Source organism: Bos javanicus, chromosome 1, assembly GCF_032452875.1.
Source record: "Bos javanicus breed banteng chromosome 1, ARS-OSU_banteng_1.0, whole genome shotgun sequence".
NCBI lineage: Eukaryota > Metazoa > Chordata > Mammalia > Artiodactyla > Bovidae > Bos > Bos javanicus.
The window spans coordinates 2,229,391-2,240,151 of record NC_083868.1 but is presented as its reverse complement, the minus strand read 5'-3'; the positions used below and the strand labels follow the sequence as shown (position 1 = coordinate 2,240,151).

Genomic DNA, 10,761 nt, shown 5'->3' with positions numbered 1-10,761 from the left:
ATCCTGTCATCCCCTTCTCCTCCCACCTTCAATCTTTCCCAGCATCAGGGTCTTTTCCAATGAGTCATTTCTTCACATCAGGTGGCCAAAGTACTGGAGTTTCAGCTTCAGCATCAGTCCTTCCAGTGAGGACTCCTCCTTCCAATGAGTACTGATGCTGAAGTTGAAACCAATACTTTGGCCACCTGATAAGAAAATTTTAAAATTAGCACTTAAGTTAAATTGAATATTGGCCAAAGGATATTAACAACAGAAACCAAAAATAAGTGTTTTGAGTCTTTCCTGACTCAGACTACAGGTATTGTCTAGATTTTATACATATGAAAATTTTAATAACAAAGAAAAAAAAGTAAAAACTTCTGATTAGTGATATAATTTCAAAGCCAAGGGAGAAACTGCTTTTCAAACCTCTTACCATGAACAATGTAAGGGAAATATAGAGGTAGGAACACTGTTCAGTTTCAAAATAAAGTTTAGAGATATAAAATTTAATCTGCTGCTGCTGCTGCTGCTAAGTTGCTTCAGTTGTGACCGACTCTGTGCAACCCCATAGATGGCAGCCCACTCAGCTTCCCTGTCCCTGGGATTCTCCAGGCAAGAACACTGGAGTGGGTTGCCATTTCCTTCTCCAGTGCATGAACGTGAAAAGTGAAAGGGAAGTCGCTCAGTCGTGTCCGACTCTTAGCGACCCCATGGACTGCAGCCTACCAAGCTCCTCCGTCCATGGATTTTCCAGGCAAGAGTACTGGAGTGGGGTGCCATTGCCTTCTCCGAAAATTTAAGCTGCTGCTGCTGCTGCTGCTAAGTCACTTCAGTTGTGTCCAACTCTGTGCAACCCCATAGATGGTAGCCCATCAGGCTCCCCTTTCCCTGGGATTCTCCAGGCAAGAACACTGGAGTGGGTTGCCATTTCCTTCTCCAATGCATGAAAGTGAAAAGTCAGAGTGAAGTCGCTCAGTTGTGTCCGACTCTTAGAGACCCCATGGACTGCAGCCTACCAAGCTCCTCCATCCATGGATTTTCCAGGCAAGAGTACTGGAGTGGGGTGCCATTGCCTTCTCCGAAAATTTAAGCTAGAAGTAGTCAAATGACGGCCACCCAATAGCTATTTCCTAGGCACACTCACAGCAGATGCAAAGCAACTGTGTTGTTAATAAAAATCACACACCTGGGAAGTAAGACTTGTGAGCTCCAAAACACTGCACAACCACATACCCAAGTAATGCTCATGGACTCGAACAGCCTCACAAAGTCCAGGGTCTTCAGAATCCAGGGGCAGAATTCCTGAAAATTAAAACGAGAAACATAAGGGCAACTATCTAAAAGTGAACTCACTCCTAATGAGAGGCCAGTAAGCATTAGTCTACATTTTCCTCAGTGGAATTTTGAGGAAGCTTCCACCACTAGTAAGGAGAGATTTCAGAAATACAGAAGCAGAGTGGACAGTTTATTTTCTGATATGAGCACCATAATACCTATACTACATCTTTCTTTTTCTTCTTCCTCTTTCACCTGTGTGATGACAGAGATGATGGCTGACATACAGAGCCAAGTCAGAGATGGGGGTGGCATCTGGGCTCCTCATTAAACTGACCCCTGATGTACGGCTAACCTTCCCAGAGTTTGGTTCTATAGGATTCATCAGTACGCTTCCAGTAAAATCCCATTTTCTCCTGAGCCAGTTGGATTTTATTTTTGGTCTCTTACAAACGGAATCTTGAATAGTACAATGTCATCTGACTTCTTTTTTCTTTTTAAAATTTTATTTATCTATCGCTGCACTGGTCTTCAGTGCTGTGCGCGGGCTTGCTCTAGTTGCGGTGAGTAGGGGCTACTCTTTAGATGCGGTGCATGGGCCTTTGGAGTTGCGGTTGCGGGCTCTAGAGTGAGGGTTCGGTAGTCTCAGCAGTTGGGCCCAGCTGCCCCTGGGCATGTGGGACCTTCCCAGACCAGGGATCGAACTGCTGTCCCCTGCATTGCAAGGTGCGCTCTTATCCACGGGACCCCCAGGGAAGTCCCTTACCCACCCTCCTGGGCAGATAATAAAGACGGAAATAATAAATTCTCAAAGAAAATGCCCAAATCAAAGGCAATTCTGTTAAAAGCTGATGAAAACTTTCCTACACATTTATCTTAACAGCTTCAAGCATGATATACAGAGAAATGGCAACTTCAAAAACTACTTCTTAACTACTTCATAGTTGTGTGTATGAATGTCTAGGACACAGTATAAAGAAATATATTTGCAAAATGGTATTAACCATAGAGTTAAAAAAAAAAGAATAAATGTCTTCAGCAAATTTTTGGTTTTACGAGGGTAGTAAGGGAGCAGCTACATACAATTTACTCGGATGTGGACAAAAGAGCACCTGCAGAGCCAAGTCAGTCAGTAGTCTTCATGTTGATGGCCTGTGACTCTTCCTTTCTCTGGAGTCATCAGTCTAATTATAGACCGAGCTTCTGTCCAGGAAGGGCTGCACCAAGGGCAGCAACAACTGTGGCCACCTTTCTATCCTGTGTGAGCTCAGCTGCTCAGCTGTATCCGATTCTTTGCAATCCCATGGACTGCAGCCCGCCAGGCTCCTCTGTCCATGGGATTCTCCAGGCAAGAATACTGGGGTGGGAAGCCATGCCCTCCTCCAGGGGATAGTCCCAACCTAGGGATGAAACCCAGGTTTCCTGCACTGCAGGCGGATTCTTTACCATCTGAGCCACCAGGGAAGTCTCTTTCTATCCCATTATAGCCAAATACTGAAAAGTTGTAAATGTTCTGCTATTGAGATCAAACTCTCAATTCTCTTCATCAATGGATACTTGAGAGTAAATTCCAAATCTTAGGTAAGTACTTGTATATGAAGCAAGGTCACAGTAAACATTAGCAATTGTACAGAAAAAAGAGACAATAGTAAGACAGACGACTTGAAATAAGACTATGACCTATAACTTACCCACTACTTCATCATCTGGTTGAAAGAATGATACCTTGCTTCCAACTAAAATGTGGAGAAAATTAATAATCATTATTACGAGGTTATTAAATATAACATAATAATTAAAATTCAAAAGCCATAGATTGATAAAAGTCACTGACTCAGAGAAAAGGTAAAGAACTTTTAGGACATTCTGACAGTCTGCAAGGGACCATAGGATGTAACACTTCAAATGTGGATTCTCTGCAAAATCTGGGCTGTGCGGTTGTTGACACCATGGAGCAGGCTATCTCTCTGTTTAGCTAAGGATGAAGGCATAAAGAAAAATAATCCATTTCACAGCTCTTATGATGATTACACTGGGTACACTGGGTTCCCCTCCTCCTGCGGCTAGTCCAATCTGTCATGGTTTTAGCTGCAGAAGTGCAGACATGCAATGGCAATTCTGGTTAGAGTTACATATGCAATTACTTTGATTTGGGATTATGGAAATAAATTCAGAATGGGGCCAAGAAATTTGAGGACTATACAGAAGTGATAAGTTACACTTCCCCTGTTTATGTAGAGAAAAGGCCTCCACCATCAGTCAATTCTGTAGAATATTTTTCTTCCAATAGTTACAAGAGGAAACAGGAGGAAAAAACCCAAACCTCACTGAATGTCTACTTGTGCTCAGCATTTTAGTGTGTATTCCCATTTAATCTTCATGGCACACCCATGAAGTAGGTATTATTAGGCCTGTTTAACAGACGAGGAAACTGAGGTGTGGCAGAGAAGTAAGGCAGAAGTCTGCCATCTGGGAGTGGCACCTATGGCTGGCTGGCTGCGAAAGGGTCCCAATCTGCTGCATCTCTGGATCCTGCCTGTGCCTCCATCCCCTAATATTCTTGCTTTCTGTGCTTTTCTCTTTCCTTCCTGCTGCAGATTCTTGTCTTCCTAAAATCATCCTGATCCTTTTTTCATGGTGTCCTTCATACTCCTTTTATTAAGGATTGTCCTTCAGACGGTAGCACTGCCAAGGGGTCCATGCAATCTGTGTGTCTCCTTCATCTCCTCCCTCTCCCTGCATGAGCTCATCACCATTCTATGATTTCAAACACAACCGATACGCTGACAACTTTCAGATATAATCAGAATCTTGTAAATCATTTCCTGCCTTTACGCGTTTTGAATTCTCCTGTTCCAGTCAATTATTAAGTTCTGTTGACTTTACTTTCCCAGTATTTCTTGAATGTATCCACACTACCTTTGCCACATCTGTCTAGGTTATGGACTTTGTCATTTCTTGCTTGTTGGGTCTATGGCTCAAACAGTGCTCTTGCCTACAGTCCGGTCTGCCTCAAATCCACTCTTCATATGGTCACCCTAATACGTTCTCTACAACTCAACCTGAGAGATGAGATTCAACATGATCTGGCCCTTCCCTACCCTCCCACCTCATTTTTTGGGGGGCGGGGGAAGGAGTCAGTGTTGATGCCATCATTAAAAGATTTTGTTAGATATCTTTTATCCTGCAATTTTTGAAGGGGAATTTTCTTGACAAACTTTTTTTTCTTCTGCCAAGTATCCTGCCTATGACTGTTGCCCAGAACTTCATGCGGGGTCTCAGTTTCCCCATCAGGGATCAAACCTGTGCCCCCAGCAGTGGAAGCTTAGAGTCTTAACCACTTGGATTGGCAGGGAAGTAAGTCCCTATTTACCTTTTAAATACTCAATTTTAGGCACACCTTAAAAATATAAAGTGAGTGCAGCTATTGAGCATTATGTAAATTTTGACCCAAAGCCAAGTTACACAAGTAATTTATGCTGGGTTGTAAACATCATAAAAAGGACAATGCTGATCATGCTATTCCAAATGATTATTTGTGGATTTAAATACATAATCTCTAAATATTTATTTACTAAATTGTAATAAGCTCTTCAATTACAAAATACCATTAAGTTCTATTTTTCTTTTTAATTAAAAAAGGAAAAATACTTCTGTATAGTTTCTTTGTATTGAATAAGTGTGTATAATTTTAATGTGTCAGTAAAACAATTAGCTACCATTTACTTTCCATTATCTTAGAAAATAAATACAGATACTTCTATCTGTAAACTTACCATCTAACACAATTCCAGCAACTTCTCTCCCAACAGGAAAGAATTCCTTTTCCATCTTCATTTCTGCAAGAAGCTAAATAATGACAAAGGCTTGAACTTATTGTCAAGAATAAATTCTAACCTCTATTCATACAAGAGAAAAGCAGGAGCAAAAATCAAACCACAGAAAAAGCAAATATGACTCCATTTTTGGCATCAAGACAAAAAGCAAGTATCTTCACAAAATAGGTTCCTTTGTGGAGCAGGAAGCCAGGTTTGCTAAGGGATTCGTTGATATGTATAATTTTAATGTGTGAGCAAATCAATTAGCTACCATTTAATCTCCATTATCTTAGAAAATACATAGAGATATTTCTATCTGTAAACTTACCATCTAACACAATTACATATAAAATATTTTCATATAATATTATAAAATACATGAGTTCAATTAGATGGAATTTCCTGATTAATATAGAAATCATATTAGTATATATATTAATATAGAATTAATCAGATCAGATCAGATCAGTCGCTCAGCTAGGAAAAAAACTTACCATGTATTTCTATATTAATTAGTATATTATTTCTATATTATTAATTAATATCTATTATATATTAATATATATTAATATATAGGATTAATATCTATATAATAGATATTAATTAATAATATAGAAATAATATACTAATTAATATAGAAATACATGGTAAGTTTTTTTCCTAGCTGTTCAATTCTTCTAGGAATAATTTCTTGGTACTCAGAAGTCAGTTATTATTATTATAATTTTTGTATACCAAATATATTTGACTTTTGGCCAAATCAAAGCACCAATATCTTAGTATTCATACCTTTGTATTTATCTGGCTCAGAGCACAAGCTTTAACTTGAAGTTTCACATAGTTATCTTCTGTAATAGGAAGATTTTCCTAGAGTCAAATGATAAAATTGCACATTCCTTTGAGAATACTGCTTTCATGTTGCAAAAATTTTCATATATAACTGAACAAAATAAAAAAGACTCAAAATCTTACACCAAAGTTAACTGAAAAAGCTACAAACAATTACTTTATAATATATAATACGAAAGAATGTAGGGAATTCGGGGTAAAAAATTTCAAAAGTCTTAGGGTACTAATCTGAAAATGTACTTCCAAGCTATGGATAAGAATATATGTGCAGGCAATGAACAGAGGATAACAAAGTAGAACAATAAATACTGTCCTTCAGTTCAATTTAAATCTCAAAGCAACATGTGGGGATGTCCTTAAACACATATATACTTAATAGATGCACTGTACTGATCATGGAATTTTCTTAATGCTATATAGAAAGTTCTTTAGTGTCACTTGTTGATCTCTACCTTATTTAACATCTGTCTTGGACATTTTAGCATGCCCCATGGGACTCTGGGGTTGAAATACAAACTTGATGGAACTTAATTTACCCCTCATATTCCATAGCTAGATATAACTTCAAAGGCAAAGGTATTTCAAACGTTGGTATTTAGTGTCATCTACCAATGACATCAGTAATTAAAATGCTTTCTTCAATCCTTGATATGCCCCAAAATTAGATCAAGTGTTGGCTAGTTGGCTAGAACAGCTACCTGCGCAGTGCCTCCTGTGTTCTAACCAAGTGATCACTGTATTTGACATGAACACAGTATTCTGGGATTTCCCTTTTTAAAACTCAGATTTGATAATATTTGGTAATTATGTGAAGATATTCAGCAGTATCGATAATTTTATACTCATGATTGTGTGAACCTGGTGATAATTATTTCCGAGAGCCAATCAAACCTCTTGGACCTCCATCCTGACCCAATGGTAGAAACTAAACTGATTAGACTCCTAATCTAAGTGATTTTGGAGTTGCTGAAAGATGAAAAAGAAAAACTGAATTGTATTCGTTATCCAGAGATTCTTATTACTACTATGAAACACACATACAATATGAAATACATACGCATTTAGTTTTTGTCCCTAAACTAATAGTGGAATGTCTTTGGCCCGCCACAAACCTTTCAAACAATCATTAATAGATAAAAATTCTACTCTCTATCCTTAAAGTAGTAAAAAAAAACTGGAAACCTTTAAAGCTTAGTTCATGAAGTAACTTTGCAATGCTTAGAAGTTAGTGTGAAAAACAATGTTTTTCCACCTCTTTAATTTCACAATATGAAAGTATTTTCTGAAATATGGCTGCAATCTAAAAACTCGTTTTATTGTGGTATTCAGAATAAATTGGGTTAATTTTGCAATACATAAGACTACTCAAGTTGTTTAGTTTCTTATTATCTTTTATACTACCACACTGAGGAACTAAAAACTCTTTTGCAGCAACTCTTTTAAAAATATAGTTATACCATATCGACCACTGTTTTCACATAAAATTAATTTATAGGGTGCCACTCAAAAATAATTTGTAACGGGGTATTTAAAACTAGGTCTGTGACATTTGTAAAATACACTATCTTGTTCCATCTAAAGATTAAATCATTTTTCTTACCCTTTCTTGGAACACAAATGTTATTTCTTCATTTGTAGAACTTTGTTGAAAATATAAGCCTTTCATAGTCACCTAAAAATGATAAAAGAAAAAATATACATGAAATATACTAACCAACAAAACATATGCCAGATAAAGTGAAAGCATAAAATGAAAAATAGTTCTAAAGGATAAAATGACAGTTTAACTGCAGTCTTCAAATGAATTTAGGTAATAGTTCTTGAAAGCAATCAAACAAGAGAATATGCAATAACCTCAGGTACGCATTTGAGAATGGGCTTATAATTCAGCCTTTCACACCAAGACTTAAGTTCATCTCACTATTCAACAAAAATTATGAGATGTACCTAAAAAAAAAAAAAAAACTGTGCAGGCCAGAGGGCTCAATTTTAATAACCAAAAGTGTCATTTAAAGGGCTTTCAAAGTCTTAAAAAAGTCCACTAGAAAGGAAAAAGTGGATAATCAAGACAGTCATTGAAATTGTGTCCCTAATTCCTCTGTATCCATTTACAAGACATTTGTTGGTGCTCAGTTGCTCAGTTGTGTCCTACTCTTTGCAACCCCATGGACTGCAGCACGCCAGGCTTCCCTGTCTTTTACCATCTCCCTGAGTTTGCTCAGACTCATGCCCATCGAGTTGGTGATACCATCCAACCATCTCATCCTCTGTCATCCCCTTCTCCTCCTGCCTTCAATTAAACCTGTATTCTGTGGACATCCTGAAGCATCTCTAAGGATTCCACAACTGTTTCTTTAATTCCATAGTAATTGTATGACAAGACTTTTGTAATGTAAATTTTATAGAAGTACCATATAAAATCAGAGAAAAGTTCACAGATCCTAAGTATATAGCTTGGTGAACTTTACAAAGTGAACATGGCCATGCCATAGCAGGAAACATGTCACTAGAACTCCAGAAGGTCCTTGGTTTCCCTTCTAGTCACTATCCCCCTTCTAAGGATACTCAATATCCTGATATTCAAGTGGAGATTAGCTTTGTCTGTTTTTGACTTTATATGAATTATGCTCCTTCTTTCTCTCAGTATTATGAGTTTCACTCATGCTATTGCCTGCAGTTGTATTTATTTCATTCAGTTACACAGTATTCCACTGTATGAATTACTAAATGTCCACTGCACTAAAGATAGACATCTGATGGTTTCCAGTTTAACACGTTTACAAATTATCCTGCTAAGAACATTCTTATACATATTTTTTGATGAAAGTACTACAGTATTATTGAATTTATGAACGACGAAACTGAGACTTACAGAGGCACATTCCTAGGGTCTCATGGCTCCAGCCGGGCCAGAGCTGAGACAAATCAGATGCTACCAACTCTAAAGTCATTTACCTTTACCATTATACTTAATGGTTTCTATTGAGCTGCTAACATTAGATGTAAAACTAGAACCCTATCTCCTTTAGTTCAGGATTCATAATTAGTAAGTGCTTGTTGACAGAACTAGCTACATAACTTGCAGAGTTCACTGCAAAATGAAAATGTGGGGAACCTTGTTCAGAAACTAAAATTTCAAGATGGTAACAGCCAAGCATCAAACCAAGCATGAGTGCCTTCTGACTGTGAGTCCAGTGTGACTGCAGAGGTACTGTTCTTATGAAGCTGGCTCTGCAAGCTGAATCGTAATGGGTCTAAAGGATCTTTATAGAGGGTTTTTACTAAGCAGTTCAGCAATGGTTGCTGCTTTCCAGTAGGTGGTAATCAAATGCTGGAACTAACAGAAACGAGTACACATTCTAGACACAAAGAGAATTTACATGTCTCTAGGCTTCTGGTTAAGGAAGATCTGTGTGTGTGTGTGTGTGTGTGTACACACATCAGTAAGTTTGTCAGGGTTGTAAGGGAGAGGGGAAGAACCTAAGCATAGAACAGCAGCTATGTATTACCGATGACAGAAATCTAACTTCTTCCTAGCTGTCAAGCCATCTAAGATGCATACCACTGTCCCTAGTTTACCTTACTCCTTCATTCTTCCAACACATCCCGTCTGATCTAGGCATTATGTGTGCGTGTGTGCTCAGTCGTGTCTCTTTGTGACCCCATGACTGTAGTCTCCCAGGCTCCTCTGTCCATGGGATCCTCTAGGCAAGAGTACGGGAGTGGGTTGCCACTTCCTTCTCCAGGGGATCTTCCCGACTCAGGGTCTGCGTCTCCTGCATCGGCAGGCAGATTCTTCACTGCTGTGCCACCTGGGAAGCCAAGTTAACTTCATACCATATGGCCGCCGCTGTCTCCAGGCTCCAGGCCCTGCTTGCTCTCTGAGACTGTGCTGTACTTACTCTACGGATTCTGCAAAGTAAACAAAGCTCAAGTCCTACTCCCTCTCTGAAATCACCTCCCAGTGACACGCAGTCTACTCCATCTGTTCCATGCTTTTAGATTTCATTACATACTGACAAAACCTTGCTTTATTCATTCAACTAGTGAGTTCTCCCAGCTTTGAAGAATCAATATCCCATTATTACTGAATAAATAAAACTCTGCTTCACTCAATCTGGAGCCACTAGAATTGCCTTTTTGAGAAATGAAATAATTACACATCAACACCTTGATTTCAAAACATCTCCCTTTGTGACTCTGGAAGCCACTGTCTTCTCTGCCCACTGCATCTGAAAACAAATAGCATCTCTCTCAGATCAGCAGTCACAGGAGTCTCATACTGTATGCACCCCAACTTCAAAGACCCTGGAAGCTGTTTGTATGTACCCGTGGTGTCCCTTAAGGTGACTATTATATACATAATAATGCCCATATTTTTGGTCAGATCATCTAAATAGTTCCTCCAAATTAGGTTATAATCAGCCTGGCTGGTAGAAAAAAGTAATGTTTAGTTGTTGATTCAATAAGGAACCAGGTGGGAACAAAAACCACCCCTCAAAATTACAAAGTGAAGAAAAAGAAGTATTTTTATAAAAGTGACCAGAAGAAAATTAAGGAAATATTTATTTTGCAAGCCCAAAAAGGAAAACTGAGTTCTCACCACAGAGAAATGGTACAACAAATGGTATTCAAAACCCACTTAATTTCTTAGGGAGTGGTCCAGATTAAATGGAACACTTAATCCATTATTTAATAAAATTTTTATTGAACATAAAGACATTGGCACACAGGAAATACAATAACTGAACACCTCGTAAAATAAAAATTAAATATATACTATTTATCATGCTGTTTCCAAAAATGAATGTCATTAACCTCAAAATTATATATTCTA

The 10,761-nt window shown here is 38.2% G+C and overlaps 1 protein-coding gene across 4 annotated transcripts in view; it reads right to left on the bottom strand.

Annotated features, from left to right (window-relative positions):
* CRYZL1 (crystallin zeta like 1) overlaps positions 1-10,761 on the bottom strand; it is a 34,196-nt gene that overhangs the window by 17,405 nt on the left and 6,030 nt on the right. For all 4 annotated transcript variants that reach the window (XR_009735512.1, XM_061412198.1, XM_061412272.1 and 1 more), the window contains exons 2-6: positions 7,525-7,596; positions 5,865-5,942; positions 5,034-5,106; positions 2,949-2,993; positions 1,216-1,284 (exon numbers count right to left, since the gene is read on the bottom strand). Coding sequence is in view for 3 of the 4 variants with exons in the window: in XM_061412198.1 (XP_061268182.1) it covers positions 1,216-1,284; positions 2,949-2,993; positions 5,034-5,106; positions 5,865-5,942; positions 7,525-7,590 (331 nt within the window). In the remaining variant the exon portion in view is untranslated. The remainder of the gene's footprint in view (positions 1-1,215; positions 1,285-2,948; positions 2,994-5,033; positions 5,107-5,864; positions 5,943-7,524; positions 7,597-10,761) is intronic.